Source organism: Mytilus trossulus, chromosome 2 (genome assembly GCF_036588685.1).
Source record: "Mytilus trossulus isolate FHL-02 chromosome 2, PNRI_Mtr1.1.1.hap1, whole genome shotgun sequence".
Classification (NCBI taxonomy): domain Eukaryota; kingdom Metazoa; phylum Mollusca; class Bivalvia; order Mytilida; family Mytilidae; genus Mytilus; species Mytilus trossulus.
The window spans coordinates 88046598-88069182 of NC_086374.1; the positions used below are offsets into that span (position 1 = coordinate 88046598).

At 31.0% G+C, this 22585-nt stretch overlaps 1 protein-coding gene across 1 annotated transcript; it reads right to left on the reverse strand.

Annotated features, from left to right (window-relative positions):
• Positions 1-886: 886 nt before the first annotated feature.
• On the reverse strand, positions 887-22585 carry LOC134708269 (neural proliferation differentiation and control protein 1-like). The gene is made up of 7 exons (XM_063568687.1): positions 22345-22585; positions 13178-13309; positions 11348-11560; positions 10290-10356; positions 4004-4171; positions 2363-2462; positions 887-1613 (listed from the first exon to the last, which is right to left on the reverse strand). Exons 1-7 carry the CDS (start codon positions 22424-22426, stop codon positions 1524-1526), a joined length of 852 nt encoding a protein of 283 aa, XP_063424757.1. The 5' UTR covers positions 22427-22585; the 3' UTR covers positions 887-1523.

Genomic DNA, 22585 nt, shown 5'->3' on the forward strand with positions numbered 1-22585 from the left:
ACCAGTAACAAAAAGAAATCCAGAAATTTGTGTAAAGCATTATAAAACAACTGTTTTCGACAAAAAAATATGTTCTTTTCCTCAAGAAAACATGAAACTTCTGATTTTTTACAATTCTTTTGGCAGTAATAGTCAGTATATTTACAAAACTGAATTAGCTTAACATGATTTTTTTTGTTAAATATTTTTTTGACTGTAGAAAATTGATTGAAAGTAGTTCAACATTTTAAATTATTAATAAACTTTAATAATATTGCACATACCAATATCTGATTACACCATCTTATTGTTTACAAAAATTGTATACTATTACAAATTATCAAAAAATTTACATAAAATTAATTATTTTGTCAGGAGTACTGAATAATGGCCAACCTAATATTTTTAACTTATAACATGATCTCAAGATGTTAATTAGATTTATACATTTTTTTCCAGTACATTCAAGATTCTCAGATCTTGGAATTACAGAGAACCATGATAATTTTGACTATAAACATGACATAATAATTAAAAAATTGACATAAAAACAGATGTAGAAATTTAAAATTTGAGATTAAAAACTCCCCTGAATAACAGTGCTCATTCAACCAGAGCAGCAATAGTTTTTTATTATTATACTTAATTAAACTTGAAAAAATGAATAATATTAATGAAAACATGAGATTTTCGATTTATAAACAAATTAAATGTAAAACTGTTCTATTTGAAATCAGTGCACGAAAAAAGTGTAAACTGACATTTTACGAAATAGATTCTTTTCCACAGATCTCTACATTTGTTAGCAGGATAATTTCTTTTAATGTAAATATATATTTCATATCTTACAGACTAAATATATAGTGATAACAATGTAGTATTCACATTGTAAATAACAAAAGAAAATTTCTTGTTAAAGCTTTTAACTATTATGAATTGACAAATAAATAGAATGTTTTGGATTTCTGATTCTAAATTAGAGATCATAAAATAAGGATTTCTTTTCTCATTTTTGTCATCAATAAATGCATTAAATTTTGAAATCATAAATTCAATTGGCAGTATAAAATCATATTCAGAAATCACCATAAATTGTTACATTAGTTAACTGTTTCTGTATTACTAACAAGAATAAATAATGTTATTACATAAAGGGAATGTTAATAATAGTAAAATAAATATCGAAGGAATGTATTGAAATTCTTTGACAAATTATTTTTCAAAGGAAGACCAGCTCCCGGTCTGTAAACTATCTCACAACCTGGGTTCTTTTTTAATTTTATAATTCAAAATTTATTACATGATGCTAGAAAAATTGTCATAAATTTAAATTTCCAACCATTTGTTTTAGTAACAAAAAGCATTTTGTAAATTATTTATCTCTATATAAAAAACAAAACAATAAATACATATGATCACAGAGCACTTTAAAAATCAACAGAAACAACATAGATACTAAAAACAGAACTCTTCAGAGAAGAAGATAAATAAACAAAATTTCTGAAAAGCTTCTAAAGAACGCAGCTTTTGTTCCCAATACCAAATTACTGTGTGTCTTTTTTGTCTTCTGTGGGACCTTTAGAAACTGGAGTTTCTTCATTAAAGAGAGGATTTCTAACCTCCATTTCTCCAGTCTGAAAAATAAAAAAGTTAAGTTATCTCCCTTGGCATGTAAATTTTAATATTCTAAACTGGCATAAGTTTTTTTTACCAGACAACTTGTACTTGTCATTCTTTCAATATTGTCATTGCCATTTATTAAGCAACAAAGGATTAATCTTCATTACTTTGAGTGTCCAAATTCTTAATATTTTTGTTAAAATCACTTGATTGTAGAATTCTTCATTTTTTAGGCCCACACACAAAGATCCTTAGAAGTCTATAGATATTTTAAAATGGCTGCCAGGATTTGTGGCAAATCACATGCAAATACATATGATCTGACAATGATACCTATTCCATGACAATATCTGTGATCAAATGTCACGAAGATACCCATCGCATGACAATACACGTCATCAGGTCTCCCAATGAGGATTCATGTGATCTGCTCTAATCTTTAATTCCATTTTATTGAACATGTTCATGTAATTACACTTATCCATTTGTAATAATGAAAATATGGGTTTATATCATGTTCCTCTATGATCATAATAATAATAGCTTAAACCTTCTTATTTTTTTCTGTAAATCCTTGTAGATCAGGTTTCAAAAACAGTAATATTAATTTATTTATAAGTTACTTTTTTTATGATTATGTATCTAGAATATCACTGCTGTACAGCAACAAATATTGTCAACACATTTTTTTCTTACAGGTTCCACTCCTTACATATCTAGTTTGCCCTCTCTCACCCTACATGTACATCTATGAGTAACTTACCGGTGCCAGACCGGGACATTCATACACAGTATAATCTCCTTCCTCGTTCTCTTCTTCAGACTCATCTTCAGATGCATCATGTTTCATTTCACCATTGGCTCTGTTATAATTAGAATTTATATAATAAATTACTTGGGTTATAATGAGAAAGGTAAACTATTTTGATTTTCATCTTCAAAGCTGACTGTATTACTTTTCATGTCTTCATATTGAACTCCTGCACCTTTTTACTTGTTGAGTTTTGATCATGTCAGACATATGAATAAAAGGTATTAAAGTGAAGTATATGTGTCTGCATATAATTTGATTACCCAAGGCTTTCTTTGTTTGTTGAAGAATTAAAGCATAAGAATTATAGATAGCTAAGTTTGTGCTATCGAACAGCGATTTTGCAAAATACATATATACATGTAGTTGATATACTATTTTTTACATGATCGTAATATGTGTATCTTATTATATCATTAATCCGCAGTTTCTTTGATTTCCCAATAGACCTATCACATACAATAAAATAGAATTCTTGATCAAGGGATTTCTTTGCCAATACTATGCTTCCATTGTTTAACAAATCTTAGTATACATATAAGCTATGTATGCTTGCTATGTACCTACTACCCACTTCTGTGCTTTATATTTCATCTTTTGTATGAAAATCTAGGTTTAATATTTCATGTATTGGGAATAATAATTGGTTTATTTTTATAACTTTATTATGAAGACACTCCTTGGCACTTTACTATTATCCCTAAGGCACTTTGGATTGAAGTGAGAAAAGTAAAACATAATTATCTTGTCTGAAGATAATAAAATCAATGATTCTGAAAGGCGCTACTCTCAATTATTTTTACGTGTTAAATACAGTTAAAAGTTTTTTTTTTAAATTTACCAAGTTTCTTTGTCTATATTTCATGTATTTATTATCATGTGATTTGCTGATTGCTTGATCATCAGTGTTTTACATTTGCAAGCATACTTAGGCCAAACAAAATATATTGTCATGTAAAATAAATCACCATTTTACTCTTGAATCAATGGGCCTCATTTCAAAACCCTTTTCTTGAAGGGGTACCCCACACTTTGACTAAAATATATTTGGCTCGTTTAATTTTCATAAAGTTTTGACAAAATATTTATTTTGAACTGATTGCAAAAATAAAAAAATTTGAATCGCACAATTTACAGGAATTATTTGGATGGCTATATATAGCAGTAAGACAAAAACTAATTTTGATCAATGAAAGGCCTGATTTCTCCTAAGTACTAATATGTGATTAAAATGCTCAGCTGATTTTCTAAAAGTTAACTCCCTTAGGTGTTGTGTACCCCCTTAATTCAACATACTTTATACTTTTACACCCGACTTACTTTTCTTTTGCAATCTATCATCTCTTGATCCTTTTTTGTTTTATTTGAATTTCTAATAATGTCTTACTTTTCCATTGCTCTCATCTGTTGATTTTGTTTTTGATGTTTTTGAATGATCGTGTGTTAGGGTGCATCGAGTGTCAAATACATGTTTATAAGTGTGTATGTGAATAGGAACATATTATGTCTTTAATCCCCTTTTATAAATGTTTGGATGAAATTTAAAAAATAAATTGTTGGGTTAAATTCATAGCTAATGTCCCTTTATCTTACTTTTCCATGGCTATCATCTGCTGTTTTTGATGTTGATAATGATACATCTGAGCACTCTGTGCTAGTTTTCTATCTCCTGGACCGGACCCTAATCTCTCTTTTGTTGGTCCAGTAACCCCATAGGCTGGGTAGTCTACTTCACTAGCAGCTTTTATATTTTTATTCAATCTGCAATAAATAAATGAAATCAACATATAGACCTTGTCAAGTTATGGCTGTGCAGTCAATTTCTATACAACTATAAATATAGTTACAATAAAATATTCATCTATAAATAAAACAAATGTCTACGATCCCAACATCCTTCAAGACAGATATTTGCAATAATTCAAATCTTTATGTGCTAGAATGAATTCAAACCAATAGGCATCTATACAAAATATATTGATTGCTAAGCTTATTTAACAGGCAATACAAAAATAGCCAATAGATGTGTAAACTACTTCGGATATTTCCCTTAATAACGACTTTTTAGTTTCAGGAATATCAATTTTGTGATTTTGAAACAACAACACATGAATAGAAACCATTCATTTTTGTCATTATATCATTACATCATGCCAAAGCAAAAATGTAACTTTTACAAACAACAGACAGAACATAAATCTTGAAGCCCAATAGAAATACTGAATAATAATGCATTCTTGAGACTTGCAACCAAAGAAGTTGTTTTGGTTTGTCTTTTTCAACTTAGGGTTTGATATTTTTCTAATAAGTATTTTCATAACAACTATTACAAACGAAAGTTATTAGTCTTATAGATGATTTTTACTATAAGTATGGTATATATTCATAAAATGGTTAATGATAAATTTAAGATTAGTGTCTCAATAAAGCCTTTTAAACCCAACTATATGGAGACCATGTGGTTTGCTAACATCCACTTCTTTTGATTTTTGGTGGAAAGTTGTCTCATTAGCAATCATACCACATTTCTTTACTTTATACTAGTCTCTAACATAATGCAGAAAAGAATCAGCACAATTAAATATGTTTAAACTGAAGAATCAGTACATCAGGATTTCACTATCCACCACACTTTATACGCTTTGAATAACATGAAGCGTTGTTTTGATGACATCATGGGGTCAATAACCAGGAACATTGTTCTATTGCACAATAAAAAGACCAATCATTGGAGTGAGTTCTTGAAGGGAATTTTGAGAGTGCTTAAGAACCTAAAAAATAATTTTCCTGTTTGTCTATTCTTAATAATCATTGCTTAGAAATTTGTGTTGCTGTCTTCTATTGATCATACAATCATTGAAAATATTATCAGAAAAACAACTGTAATTGATATTGGCATTAATCTTCCTTTAATTAAAAATGGAAAGAGAAATATTTGCGTCAACACGATATTGTATTGAATTTCTGTTAGATAACTCATGTAAGACTTCGTGATTTGAAATTTAAAGACTAAAGAAAACACATCAATGGTTACATGCAGGAAGGATTTTAATCTAATCCCTGGTTAATATGTTATTGTCTTATTTATAGACTGACTTTTAAACTTTGACTCTTAATTAGTCGTCATTGAAGTTGTAAACTTACTATATCAGTTTTTTTTCACCCTTTTTTAACTACTTTTTTCTCAACAAACAAGTGTTTCAAGCTGTAAAGTGTCATTTTGTTGTGAAATGAAATTCAGGAATATTTATTTTTAAAAAGACTGTATGAACTTGTGTACATGTAGACTGTTTATTTTCACAAATGTCACGGGGTACAACATGCTCCACATTGAGCATGCTGTAAATGAAATTCACTGTCATACAATCTTATTAAGGCATGCTGGGGGATGATTTTGTGGTCACAGCATGGATACCTGTTTACATGTAATGAAATTTTCTATGAATTAACAATAAAGGTAAACAAGATATTGAGGAAAAATAATTTTCCAGTGATCTTATGGTCGAAAATTTAAATCTGCTCTTAATTTCTACTAGTTATAGTATTAAAGGGAACATTTAAAGCAATAATCCATTTAAATCTTGTTTCACTTTTCTTTATTTTTTCAAAGATTTATTTCGAAAATAATAAACATTAGCCATTGAAATATTTAAATTCAATTCAAATTCATAGGATTATCCTATACAACTGATCTGTTGTAACAATAGTACGGACACTAAACTCAGATAACAGCACTATAAAATATAAATTGCTACAGGGTAAAACTTTAAGCATGACAATGTACGTAATTACATTTAAAAATCAAAATAAATATTTATTTAGGTCAGTTGTGGGAGGATTTAAATATTTCAAAAATAATCAATACACACACAATGGAAAATATCTGTGTATTGAAAATAACTACTTATAGAGACTGATACCAGAGAATTGTTGAATAAGCATGATTATACAATTATTGGTTTTCAAGCTTTTGAGATTGTTTCATTCAAAGTTCAAACGGTCATTCAATTTCCTGAACATTAATTAAATTGAGATAGGAAATGGGGATTGCCAAAGAGACAACAACCCGACCATAGAGCCGACAACAGCCGAAGGCCATAAATGGGTCTGCAATGCAGTGAGAAACTCCCGCTGATTAATAAATAGTTCTCTGAAATATCAGTGGTCCATTCATCTATGTATTGCAAATATTCTTCATTTGATTTGTAAAAGAATTTTCTCTACACTTGATATATTCTATATATGGGTTCCCTTGGGAGCTCAATCAATCAGCCACATAATTAGAACCAACATCAGATAGTCAGAATAACAATGAACAATTACCAATGTGTTTACACTCTCATACCTGAACAGGTGGGATGGTGCATAAAGTAATCTGTTGTCATAACAACTATTGAAACACCTGTCATACATCAATTAATCTTAATATGTGAAAAATAGGTACAAATTACAGGTGATAATTAATAACCAATTGTATGTTGTCTTTAGGTAAAATAATAAAATGATCAATTTTCACCTGGTGATTCGCAAAACAAAGAGATTATTTTCCATGGTAATGATTAATCTATGAACTCTTACAGCTTAACACAAATATTGAAAAAAGATTTGATCAGTATTATAGATAAGTATGCAAAAAGTCAGAGATTAGTACTAGTATAGCCTTAGAAGTTAGAAGGCAATTGACACATTCAGAATAAAAATTAAGTGTTTGGAAGAAATCAAAATTCCAAAAGTATTAATTTTCTCAACAAATGCTTTTATATTCCTACAACACGAGAAATAATATACAGTATACAAGTTAAATGTTCAAAAGAAGCTTTAAAATTCTTTCGTACTCAAATTTCTATTCCTACTGAACAAAATTTGCATATATAACACCACTGCCCCAGTGATGGATTCAGGGAGGATACACCCCCTTTATTTAGAAATATATAAATCTTCAGCATAAAATTATAAAAAAAAAAAAATATCTTCAGTTTAAGGCCATTACCCCTTCAAAAATACTGGATCTGCCACTAATTCTTGCAAAATGAAAGTTTATCAATTCTAAATGTTTAAGTTCTTAACAAAAGCCTTATATTTCAAGAATACAGAAATAATATACTAAAGCCTAACACTCCTGCAATATGTAAGTTAAGCTTATTAAAGTGGTCTTAGTATAGATTATTTTCTCAGAGGTTGGGAAGATAAGTATTGATATCTTATCTTACAAATGTCATACCAGCCCTGGTTACTAGACTGACTTTATGATCTTACTGTCTAGAGATTGCAGTCTTGTGTCTCTTTCATATTCAGATCAACTACTAACTAAATCATTGACATTTGTCTGACAGAAATGAGGCTTTGTTCAGATACTAATTAGCTCTACTAAATTTCATGGACAATTAGATGTTTCAAAGCAAAATTCAGGGTGTTTGTTGTTCTCAATATTATGTAATATTCTGAACATTAAAGGTCCTTCCTTAACAGCTCTAAATTTCTCATACAATAAAAAAACACCATAATCAATCCCAGATTCTGATTGGTGCCATCTAAAACAGGGAATAAATCAGGTGGCAGCTTAATTTACTATAAATTCAAAACCTTTTGCATAAAATTGAGAATGGAAATGGAGAATGGAGAATGAAAATGGAGAATGGAGAATGGAAATAGAGAATGGAGAATGGAAATGGAGAATGGAAATGGAGAATGGAAATGGAGAATGGAAATGGAGAATGGAAATGGAGAATGGAAATGGAGAATGGAAATGGAAAATATAGACACCAACCCGACCATAGAGAAGTACACTACCTAAAGCCTCCAATGGGTCTTAAACACAACGAGAAAATCCAGCACCCAGAGGCAAGCTCCAGCTGTCCCCATCACAAAAATGTGTACTAGTTTCAAGAAAACAGAGGTCATACTAAACAGAGATGCATTAAACCATTTATTAATGTGATTGTTGAACAATTGACCAGTATGTAAGATTTATAATTTTGATTTCAGAAATTCCGCGCACCTATAATCAAAAGATAATGCTACATGTACATATACATTCAAAATGTCAGTTTTCATTTTTTTTAACTTATCTGAACCCAATTTTCACAAAAATTAAATACCAAACATTTTTAAATTTACAGTAAATGATACAGGTCAACACTGAATTGTACGATTGATTTATTTGATGAATTTTCATTGATTAGATATTCAGCATTAATGAAGCCATCATAGATCTTCTGGTCAGTGGAATATAAGGACCATTCTATTCCAGTAATATAAAGTACTGAATGAAACTGGTCAATAATGTTTATTCTCTTGTCTCCTCTTCTTCATTGAACAATGTGTTAGAAGAAAAACCTAGATTTCTACTTAATAACAAATGTCATTCTATTTTATTTTTTATTTTATTTCAAACAGATGTTTTTATTTTTTTCCTCATCTTCTATTACTTTCTGCACTTAATAATTTTAGCACATATTTAGAAATAGGTTACAAGATCAAATTATATATTGACGTCAGTGATTTTTTTTATAAATTTAATCAATATGTATATATCTATACAAATTATCTATTTACATGTTAAGCAAGCTGAGAATACCATTATTTCATTGTGTTTCTGGAAGTGTTTAGTTTTTTTTTCTTATATTAAATTAGCCATAAGACTTATAAGAATTCATAATCAATAAACCTACTTCTAATATTGATGTTATTTTTTCTCATTAATTCTAAATTTGGAAATTAATGTATCTCCTTTAGGTAGATGTAAATCACAACTAATAAAGACTAAAAGTCAAACTTATTGAAGCAAACTCGAACAGATCTTTCATCTAAACATGCACGATTCAAATAAAAATGTCATTAAAAGTCAAGTCACATATTCTCGTCAATAAAAGCATTGCATTAATTTCAAAAGTTAGTTTACATGTTGAATTTTATCATTGAAAAAGATGGGGTATTCACCATTGATGTATGAAATAAAAATCCATGAAATGATGTGAATTGCCCACTTCTCTGGATAAAATCTGAAGGCAAACAGGTCCTACCAATGAAAAACCTGACAATAAACAACCTACAGGGTACCATGAGTTATAAAAGTACATCTAAATGTGACTGATTTATTAAATAGCATTAAGTTTCTTATTTCTTTCTTATATCAAAGCGAAAAAAATGTATGAAATGACATTTTGATATTTAACGATCATTAACATATATATATATATAATCTTTTTCTTTGAAATATTGAACTCAATATAAAATGATATCATGAAAACTCAGCGAAAATGGGTTGCCTATAATACAAGAATAAGAAACCTTTTGAAATATAAGTCCTTACTTATTTCCACTGGGGCATATCTTCCTTATATAGAATCTAAAATCAATGAAGAAATAGCCAAATGTCTTTGCTAATTCTCCAGTCATCATCCCCAGGAAATAACATCATTAAACATGTTGAACTATAAATTGAATGTCGACAATACACAAGTCAACAACATCTATACGTTGATGTTCGAACTGTTATAATATTACATTGGTCAATCAAAGATCACCATTCATAACAAAACCTGACCCAAAGAGGCAACTATCTTGTACACAACTTAAGGTTAGTGTATGGCCTTCAATGATGAGTAAAACCCATACAATAGAGAGAGCAACAACCAAAAAAGGCCCAGACATATCAAAACCAAAACAATTTAAGCAAGAAAACCAACAGCTTGATTTATAGACAAAACAATATAAAGAAATTGAATATGATATAATATCAAAATTTTGACCATAATTGGTTCGAGGTCTCACAGCAAAACATTCAGCATTACTTCAATAACAAGGAAGCTAGTAACAGTTGTTTTAACTATCCAATAACCATCAAAACCACTGAAGCATCTTTTGTTGTTACACTTACCTATACCAACATACACCTGCCATTATAAGGCCGACAAAACCAGCCAAACTGCATACTGCTACAATCACTGCAAATATAGAAAAATATGTCGACAAATAATTTGATTAGAAATTATGATACAAGAATTATGATCAGGATTATTAATTCAATGTTAAGTTGTTGTCTATAACATTAAACAGGCTGAGGAGTCTGCATTGTATGCCACTAGTACCATGCCTTAGACTATTAAAACTTCATTTGGACTTGTAATTTTTTTTACAACTTCGTTTAGACACATGAGAAAAATTTCAGAGTATTTGTCTTCCTACTAGTAGTGAGAAAAGATTTTGGGGCAGACTGCAGTCGTTTATGCTCCTTCATTGCAAATAAAATACAGTCAAAACAGCTAAAAAGGTCTCTCTATTTAGCAATAACCAGCTTTGTCAAGTTAAAGACATATCTTTTTCTTGTCCAGCTGTAGGAACACCTAATTGAAGCGGAGTTTATATTTACTGGTAATCTCTCTTATAAAGTTTTTTTTTTAGTCCTGAGGTCACCTTATATACAGGCTTGACTTAAGTCTTATGTAGGATGATAAAACAACGAGATTACACAATGAGACACTTCACCGGCTGCAAAATATGATCTTTTATAAGAACAATCAGCATTGGAAATCAAACCGGTAATATTTTCAATCTTCGATAAGATTTGACCTTACAAAAAAGTTCTACATGATGACCACTGGAGAAATTATGCAAGATAAACATGTACTTAACATTGTTGTTATGAATAATTAAAAGGAAGTATTGAGCATTATTTTCTCACTCCGTTTAAGACCCAAATGATGGCCTTTGGTTGTTATGTGCTCTTTGGTCTGGATGTTGTCTCTTTGACAGATTTCCCATTTCCAATCTTGATTTTATTAGATTAATCAATATTGAACATACTGTGGATTCATTAATTTTCGTGGATTGAGGAAAACTTTCATTTAAACAGCAGTCCAAGAACATATTATTATATAACCAAAACTCATAAATTGGATCAATGCATGGTCAAATGTAGATTTCACCAATACTTACATATAAAATATAGATCTGTGCCAGCAGTTAATGAATTATTGTCCGTATGTTTATTCTGAACCTGAGGTAGTGGAGGGGCCGGTGTCTCATTTTGTTGTGTAGTTTTGGCTGTTGTTGACTTTGAAGTTTTTTCAGTATCATCTGGTTCGATGGCATCTTTTTCTATAGACTGTAATCTTTTGTCTTCACCAACAACTTCTTGCCAGTCTGATGCTGAAGTAGAAATGATAATTATTTATCAACCAAATCAAGTTAATAACACAAAAAAATATATATATATGCAGAACATTAGTAGGAAGTTTGAAATATATCTTGTACTTTCTCTACTTGGGGAAGCTCTCAGCATGATCAGAGATCCTCATGACCATGATGACCTCTAACAATTTATATCCCCAAAATGTAATTCAAAAGTAAAATGTACACCAAATAGAAACACAATCCATTAAACAATTTGACACAAAGGAAGCCTTCTAAGAGGTGTTTACAATACATGGAAATGTACCTTTTAAACTACATTAGGTTAACACTATTTCTTACATTTACCATTTAATTTAACATTACCATTTACTGTTGAACATCTATAACCTTAATACAACACAAAACTATATTAAGTCCAATCAAAATGCAATTATGGGAAGGAAAATCTCACTTTTTATATCCCAATTAAACTTTTTTTTAAATGTTATATAAAAAATTGAATGTGAAACATTCAATGACCATGCCAATAGATAGAAATAGGAAGATGTGATGTGAGTGCCAATGAGACAACTCTCCATCCAAATAACAATTTATAAAAGTAAACCATTATAGGTCAATGTACGGCCTTCAATACAAAGCCTTGGCTCACACCGAACACAAAGCTATGAAGGGCCCCAAAATTACTAGTGTAAACCCATTCAAACAGGAAAACCAACGGTCTTATTTATATTAAAAACGAAAAACGAGAAATATGCAAAACATATACAAATTGGTGAAAATATTGGTCAGCCTACATACAATGACATAGATATAGAAATTTGTAAAGCAATGTATAAGCAGGGGAATTGTTACATGTAATGAGCATGTTTTAAAACACCCAATTAATGCTGAACCAAATAATCATGTTAACAAAATCAATTCTGAGTCAATGTCCAAAGAAATGTGAAAAGGACAAACAGGACAAATATAGATATTAATGGTCAATGGTTATGAAAAAATATATAATAATCCAAATTTGATGTTGATTCTAACAAAGGAATTGATGAAGCGTTCAATGACCTATAAAGTCACTCCGACATCTAAAGGTTATTAACTTTCTCCAATTGATGTCAGAGCGATTTAAAACCAATTATAACTTAGTATGTATAAACCTTTCATGGATCATGATTCTTAGCCTTTCAGGTTTATAACTTATAACATGTATAATATCATATTCTGGTATATATTAGTATATAAATATAAAATCAAAACAATTTAGTACAAAATACATGAAGGGGTTAAGCGGATGGGGGATACAATTCTTACTATTTAATAACACATCTTTTCCTTTCCTTAAAATAAATGATTTGACTTTTGGTCTGAAGACTGATGGTCATGAATCTATTTAAACAGAAGTATGCGTATACAGAGTGTTTGAATGGTTTTACACTAGTCATTTTTGGGGCCCTTTATAGTTGTCTGTTCGGTGTGAGTCAAGGCTCTGTGGTGAAGACTGTACTTTGACCTATAATTGTTTATTTTACAACTTACGATTTGGATGAGGAGTTGTCTCATTGATCTTTTTATATATCAGTTTACTGATATAAAATTGTAACCAAGTAAATTCATTAAATATTGAATTTCGAAACTTACCATGTTTACGAGGCTCGTGAAATTTCTTTTCAAATCGTTGCTTTAAAATATTGTCCTGATTTTCAATGGACTCGTGTCTGGCCAGGAAACGAAGTTTTCTTATTAGTTCTGCATACTCATTATATTCTTCTGCTGCAAAATAAGAATGTTCCATTGAAAAATATACTTCATACATGTACATGTATATTTTAAAGAGTCGAATGCTGTGCATATCTTGTGAAAATTATCAAAAATAAATTGAAAGCAAGGGACCATTATTGAAATATTGCTTGAAAACAGGAAGCTGTTATGATCACTTGCTTTCATTTTGTATACTTTGTCAAAATCTGAACAATGAATTCTTATATCTATAACATTATCTAAACAAAACCCTATATATATGCTAGTAACATTGTGAACCTGAAAAACTAAGTTGAATTGTCAAGCAAGATATGAATGCAGTATCATCCCAAGTGAAATCAATTATGATTGACTTATATATACTAAAATGAAACTATTGTTCAGAGATATAAAGCACTACATTTGTACATTTATGATTTAAATTTTGAAAAATGTCCATGTAAACATAACAAATATTGCTGTTCTAATTTATTCACATTTTTTTTATATTTTACATGAATAATCTGTATACATACATGACATATCTTAGTAAAACTTTGTTACATTTATTGAAGTAGAGGCTTGTTAAATTTCTCTGTTGTTTGTTTCGTGAAAAAAAAAAATGGAAAACACAGCTATTAAATGCCCTGCTTGTCTATATGAAATAAAGGTGAATGACTAAAGAACATAAAAGTGACACCATTCACATTTCAAAAGTGGTCTGTGTTTTGGGGGTATAAGCATTGTGATTTATGTTTCATATGATTTGGTTAAGGCAAACTAATGAAAGAGCGGAAACTAATTTTAGGATGTATGCATGTACAGATGGAAAGGATAACACTTAACGCCCCCCTAAAAAAATTGGAATGCATATATATATACAGGACATTTGTTTCTAGTTACAATGATTGTTAATGCAATATACTGTATTATCTTATCATCTATCCCATTCATTAACTGGTGAATCAAATTGTCCTATAATCATATTTACAACAAAAGCCTGAACAATGGTTTACATCAATGTATATTGATTGAACAAATCATGCCCTACTGACTTAAGTATAGTCTGAATTATATGATAACATGGTAAATGATGATAAAGCCTAACTGCCATCACTATATATATGATATATATATGTATGTCAATGCTGTACATGGGCGTATATCGTACCAAGTGTAGACTTATTTTCATGAAGCCACTATAATGTAAACCTTTGGAATCTGTTGTTTAAAATGGTATGACATTAGCTTCATAATTACCAATAGAAATTATTAGGATCAATCATATTGAAATTTATAGAACTTTTGATTGCTCCCCCTTTTCTGATATTTGTGCAATGAAATATATTTGTCTTTGAGAACACTTAGTTTTAATTAGTTATCTATTTGCCACATGTATGATGATGAAGCCATTTCCCTTTTCTTAAGTACATGTAACATAATAGACTACTAAGATGCCTTTAGTGTACTTTTGACGTTGTGTTGTTGGGTTGGTGTTGCATACTCATTACCCTGTTTTATTTCATTTATCTGAACAGTTTGAATAACAAAGGAGTTATCCAGCATACTATATGTATACAGAGGGTGTCCTGAATGGAAATCCTATAACAGGAGTAGACGGAAATAGATTTATTACACAGGAAATCAATGGGAAGATATTTGTCACAGAAGACATAATCATTTTATTTATTATCATTCCATTAGTTACAATTCAATAAGTATCTTCTATTAATACCAAGACTTATATTTTTCTGGAGCGAGTAAGGAGTGATGAAAACCATTCTTTCAACATTTTATGGAAGCATTCAAATGTTAAGAGCTAAATTGATGCATAGATGTACATCAGTTCCTTTCTACATGTAATATCGATGCAACATTTGCATATCAATCATTTAATTGAATCTAATTAATACATCTCTATCGATCTGTCGTAGTTAAAATCTCAGTAGTTATGAAAGCATGAATAAGTCTTCTGTTAGAAATTGAAAGAAAAACATCCAATGAATACCTGAATTACATCAATCAGCAGGCAATGATACAGAAATCAATCATAGATATTAATCTTTTATTTTTATCAAAACGTCAGCCAAGATGAAATAAAATTTTATTGAAAACCAAAATAGCTTCATATCTGTCATGTAGGCAAAACAACATCTATAGCCAAAGTTCTCTAATCTTTGAATGAAAGGATATACATGATATAAGCTATAGACCATATATATATATATTTACTTTTTATTTTAAAACGCAAATGAAATCAGAGTGTTACATTTGCAAGATCTATTGCCATATTGAAAAAACTTTACAAGAGGAAACAAATTCAATTAAATAAATCATATCAACATTTATATAAAGATGATTGGTTGACAGAAACTATAATTTCATTTAATCTAACCATTAAATGGCAATAAATGTATGTTGGTACAATGTTTAATAAATCTAGGTTTTATTTGTGTTTACTGCTACAGTAAAATGATGTCAAGTCTCAACTTGTCATGAATTCTGATACATGTACATGTAACTGTATACTGTTAACTACAGTTGAAGCACCAGTGGCTGATCCAGAAATTTTCATAAGTGGAGGCCCACTGACTGACCTTAGATGGGGGCCGCTCCAGTCATGGTTCAGTGATTCCCTATATAACTCACTAATATAAGCAAACCTCCCCCTAAATTCGCCTCTGAGCACCAGCTAACCGTAAAAGACCTTCCTGCAAGTGCCAAGATGTAGAACAGCACTAATCTGAGACTACTATAATACACAGGTACAGTCGTCTCAGGCAATTGCATAATGCACTTCATTGTGTTGAGCTAATCTTTTCATGAAATCTGCCACTCTATGTAAACACAGAAAACCAGATTTATCTGTTGATCATAGATCATCATACTACTTTCTGGTCTACCCCAAGACAGTATAATGCTTGATTGCCTTTGCAAAAGTAAACATAATAAGTCCTATTTCCATATATATACATGTACGTATCTATGTAAGATCATACTAGCTGTAGTGTTGATGAAGTCTCATGACACGCTTTGACTTATAATTACGGTATAATTTATAAGAATAAGAATTGTATAATTTATAAGAAGCCACTGATTAAATCTACTCTTGCCTCAAATCTGTGATAGAACTCAGGAAGTGTTTGAGCGGGATGATACATGCATATAGGAATAGTGAAATAAATCATCATTATTTCCAATTATTTAAGACTGTTAACTTAGTTTATACAGATCCATACCACAAATGTGCATTTAACAACCAGATTTTCAAAGAATGGCATATAATTTGTAAAATCAATACAAATTACCATGCGTTCTAACCTAACAGGACAAGCCAAGAATAACCCTTTGGATATAGTGCATCTCATTCAGTAGTAGCTTTTTTGCCATATATATAACTTTCAGAACACAAAGTAATATTGACCGATTTCCAGAAATCGAAAACTATCTTTATTTGCAAGATATTAAATAAAGGAAATTATTGACTACATTTCACGGCTTTGACGTCACAAATGTCCTAGAAATGGTTGTCCTTGTTTAAAAAAAACATATCAATTTTCACATAAAAAGATTTTTGAGATAGAGGACGGTATTGAATCAATGAAGTGACTTAGTTAATGAAATCTATCATCAGCTGTTAATTGATAACAGTGTTTACTTACACCATAGCAAGATGTTCAGAACACTGATCAATAAACCCATATATTCCAGAGACTCAGATTTCTGAATGGAAATTGAATTTGTCACGCTTTCCATGTTCAGATTTAACTGGTACTGAACAGTAGTGGGAAAAAATCTGACAGCCAACTATTTTTGTCTTTTTTATGTTGTTGGGTTATATTGTTTCATCTCATAAAATTTCCTTTAAGTCAACTGGATGCAAGGCAACCAACAATCATTTCTACATATTATTTCTGATGTAACTACAGTTGATTAAAAATTTATCCATACAATTTTTAAAGCAGAAACAGTATCAGGTTTTTTATTTCACAATTTATCATCATGCTCATCATGTTTGAGTGAATATAAAAAATGTAAAATTTTATTTAGAAGGTCCAATTTCAGATTGCAGGACAGAAATATAGTGTGCAGTACTTGACATCACTGTTTGATTCTGGACTTAAAAAAAAAACAAAAAAACTTTTCTATATATTTTTGAATTTTCTTAATTACTGCCATGTCTGTTTTCATTGTATTTCATTATTTGTACATTTGTCGTGATCTACACTAAGTTCTACATTGAAGATATCAAACAGTAGTTAACAGATAAAGCAGATGTAAAGAATCAGGTACCATATATACAATACATAATTATATAGATAATACATTTTGTACTAAGACATTTAAAAGTATCCAAGATATTGGTGTACTAAAATGGCTATCATACATTCATAGTACTATGCTACAATGTATGTGTCTGTCTGTCTTGGTATTTTCTTAACTTGGTGTTGAAATGATTAAAATCAGACATTTATACTGTAAATTATCAGTCTGAAAGTTATCAGTCTACATTTGTACATGATATATATTCAAAATTACAAATGGACATGTACACAATGTATGAAATGCATTTTTTTCTATAAAGTAGCAATTAACCTTAGATTTCTTTTCATTACAGTTATTTGATTTCAAGACCAATAACTTCTGATTTCTGTGAAACCCTGTTACTACTGTCCACCCACGTAATATAAATTATGGCAAAATCAATGATCAAGTTCTCCTTTAATCATTCCCAAGTTCCATTGGTGAAACAAATAACTTATGATTACAGGATAATACAATTAGCTCTGCTGACTTTCTGATCAGTCTACACAACTATATATACAGTAAATCCTACGATCTAGGACAATATAACTATACAGTAAAACCTATGATCTAAGACAATTTAACTATACAGTAAATCCTACAATCTAGGACAATAACTTTACAGTAAAACCTATCGACTAAGACAATAACTGTACAGTAAAAGTTAAACCTCTGATCTACAATGATCTAAGACAATTTAACTATACAGTAAAACCTACAATCTGAGACAATAACTGTACAGTAAAACTATGACCTACAACATGAACAATGATCTAGGACAATTAAAATTCTATGAAGGAAAGGGTTAACTGTGATTTTCAACAATTTATCAAAGTCCATAGCCCATAATTTCGGCAAAAATTAGCCAAGCAGAACAAAACTTATTACTTAAACTTGATCTGTAACTCATCCTGGTTAACTCACATGCCAAAAATATTCCCAATATATATCTGAAAGAATTTAGAAAAAAGTCTGTATAATGGTTTGTTGCCGAATGACGGAATGATGGAATTTCGGAATTACGGAATTTTGGAATTACAGAATTTTGGATAAGGGTAAAACTACAAATGTATATGGCACTGACAACTTAGTTGCGGAGCATATTTCACTATGAAATTTTTTTTTAAAATTTTAAACAGCTAAGATACAGGAACAGAACGAGAGACTATAAAGAGCCTGCATTGCCTACATTTGTCTATGTGCATCTTCAACTTAAAAAATTTAGTCACTCTCCAACATCGTAGACTGGAAAATAATTCTTAACTAAAACCTTTTTTTATTTATCTGGTATTGCTGATATATTTTCTTCATTAGTTTCTCGAGATCTACAATGTAGCTTCTCTAGTGTTTGTCCAATTTCAGAAAGGCACTGGCTACGGTTACATGGAAATGTAACAATAATAAAATATTATTGTTACATTGGAAACTAAATGCCAGAATGCATGGTTGGGTAAGAACCTGATTAATAACGCGTACCAATGTAACAATAACAATGAAAAACAGCAATGTCATGAGTGTACGATGAGACTAGAAAAACATGTATTTACAGTGCTCTAGCTAGAACTCAAAAAGGGCAGGGTGCCAGTGGAGGGCAGGGCACTTTTTTATGATAGGAGAAGGCACTGCTCGTTTTTTTGTCTACGTCCCTCCGTGTATCACGAGTTCACATTTTTTTTAACGTATATATTGTTAATAAAAATGCCTAAGTTGTTGTTTTGATTATTTATTCTAAGAAATTTGCATAAGAAAAGTCATTCATACTACATGTTCATAAAACATGGCAACAAACATTCATACATTTAACCAAAAGAGGCAAATTAAACTTACTATCCTCCCCCTACCCATCTCCTTCCAAAAAAAAAGAAAATAAACTAAACATCTCATAGTTTACCATACTATGACATGTACATGACAGAGTAGTTGTATTTTTAAATTTTTCATCTAGAGCTTGGCCCTCTAAATCTTTTTTCATTGTGTTTAGGAATATGTTATTTTAGTGTAGCTTCAGCAAGTTGATTTGTGATGAGAGTTTTACTGCACACTTCCATTTATGTAAGTTAATAGCATGACACCATCCAACCAAATTACAACAAATGGAAGTTTTTAACGACCTTGACTGGCTATACAGCCCTTGCATGGTCGGCTAAATATCCAACCAACCAAATATATATATGGAAGTGTTTAACGACCTTGACTGGCTTTTCAGCCCTCGCACGGTCGGCTCGGTGCCCGAAGGCGTTTGGTGAGCTTTAAATGATTTGATGCCATGGGTCAGGAACAAGTAGTGGAGGTCGCAATATGGAGGCCGCCATCTTGGTTTTGGTGAGTAGGTTTTGGTTTTTTACTATTTTGGTCTTTATTCTTCACAACGGCTGCTTTCAGGGCCAGTTTGGTCAGCTTGGCAGCCCGCTAGCCTCGATGATGGAGTACTGGTAGATGAATCGTGGACGTAGTTCTAAAGATGACAGGAAGCATTATCAGGACCAAAGCCGTTAGGCAGTGAAATGAAGGTCGTATCACCCAACGCCTAGGATACAGCCCTCGGACGTTAATCGGCATGACACTCCCCATAATATACAATGGTTTTGGCGTGCATGTTAACACGGGTACGCCACTACCACGTCTCTCTGTACGGCATGGATTGGTTTCTGTCATCTTAGTAGTATGTCGTTGACCATCTAGCAATAAACCCTCATCGAAGATAGCGGGTAAAGGAGAGCTGACCCAGCACGTCCATTCAGCTGTAAGGACTGAGACGTGAGTCAACCAAATAGATAGTCATATCACTTTCTTGAATGTGTATAAACATGGATTGCCAAAGGTATGATTATCAAAAATAAAATGCATTTTTTTTTTTGTATGTTCAAAGACAGTTAATATCCTTAAAGGTCTCATTCTTATATAATTTTGTATTCATTTGGTTATTTTTTCCTCTTTTTAGTGCTAGATAATATTTTAGGAGCACAATTTTGTAATAAACTTTTTCAGGGGAAGTAACTCCATAATTAATTTCCAGCATGGTTACATCTGTCACTTACAAGTTGAGATGGACAATGTTTCTGTGAAGGCATAGTTTTATTTTGATTACTTCAATTCAATTCTAAATTTCATGAAAATCTTCATGCATACACTCTTCCATTTTGACTTTGGGATCGAATAGATGAAACAAAAGGCAATTTTACCAAACGTCAAGTTTTTTTTTGGAAAACAGCGTCAGGGCAGAAGGGCGCGACTGAGGGCACACAGGGCGCGGCTTAGGGCACCCAGGGCGCGGCTTAGGGCACCAGGGGAGTGGCGCCCTTCTATTTTGGGCTAACGAGACCACTGATATATGCTAAATTATAAAAGTTGAAGACATTTATGACATATTTGCATTACATATACAATGTATATACAATTATAACTTACAATTTCTTTAATTTTTTATTTATCATGTTTAAGTCTGACACATTTTTTAATGAAACCACTTTAAGTAGCCATCACACACCAGTGATGCCACATTGTGAATGTCTGTATCGCATTCCGTGCAATTCCATTTTGTGATGTCCCTCTTAGAAGATAACGCAACCTTTAATGCATTTTTATAGCTGTATGAAATTTGTGTCTTGATATTCATTGATATTGTTTCAGTTTCGTTCAAACCCATCCCAAGTTTTTTTTTTTTTTACCCATAACAAAATTGGTAATAGGAATCTTTTCTTCCCTTGTTCAAAGTATAATGACAGTAATTATAGTAGGTGTGCAGTTTTAAAAATACTTGAAAGTGAACACTTTCCTCAGCCCGAGTTCTTAACAACAAATGATTGAACTATATTACTATACTAATATTTTTAGGAACATCAAAGTCAATAATACATATTTTTAAAACTATTTAAACACCATTTGTGGAATAATAATATTAATCATTTATCATTATTACCATGATTACAAGTATTATTTAGTACATATGAAAGAATTAAGCAACACAACTATAGAAGATTTAAGTTCAATAAATCTAGCATACTTTGCTGTTTTGCAGTTTACAATAACGCAAAGTAGCTGTAGCTTCAATAATTATTGTTACATTCGTAATTAATTGGTTCCTTGCCCAACTTTGCATTCCGGCAATTAGTCTCCAATGTAACAATAATGATCAATAATACTATTATTATTGTTACATTTCCATGTAACTGTAGCCGCTGCCAGTGCCTTTCAGAAAATCAACAGTAACCTTTTCAAGATACACTACAGCTCAGGTGGATTTTGCTTTGTCCACCCATCTAGTGGGAGTGGGAACAGGCCAGGGTGTAGTCCAAATAATTATGACGTCTTGAAAGGCTATTATAATTTTTTCTTTGACGCCTTACATCAAAACGTCATAATTATTTGGACTAGCCAGGGTGGGCAAAATTTCTAGCTTGTCCACATTGCCTACCCGTTACGGTAGGAGTGCACAAGCTTCAATAACAGCGTTTGATATGTACATCTTTCATGTCTGTTCCATGCACAGTAACATGAACAGTGATATTACAAACCAACTGTTCCGAAACAAACCTTTATACCTTTTAGATGTGGTCTTTGTGTACTTCTACATGTAAAAGTCATGTTCTACATGTATTAGAATCACATATGTCTGTATGTCACTATGCACTCATTCGTGATAATTAGGGAAAGTGACCAAGAACCTTTTTTGGTGTTTAAACAAGTCATCTATAAATGTTTTTGTGTTCATGTGTTTTACATTATATCCTAAGAAAACAGCTAAATAAAACAAAAATACAAACCTGTTTGGTGCGAATTTAAGCTTTCAAACAGATTTCCTGGCAGTATCAGAAGAATTCCGATTAAAATTAATCCAAGAGCCATTTGGCGTGTATGTTAAAAAGTGATATATGGCTACATATTTATAATATTTCTCTGTTGGAAAACATAACCGTGTTCTAGTTTTGCCTCAACAAATTATCGACCACGTTCGAGATCTTGACGTCACAGATAAACAACGCGAATAAAGGAAAGATTCCATTT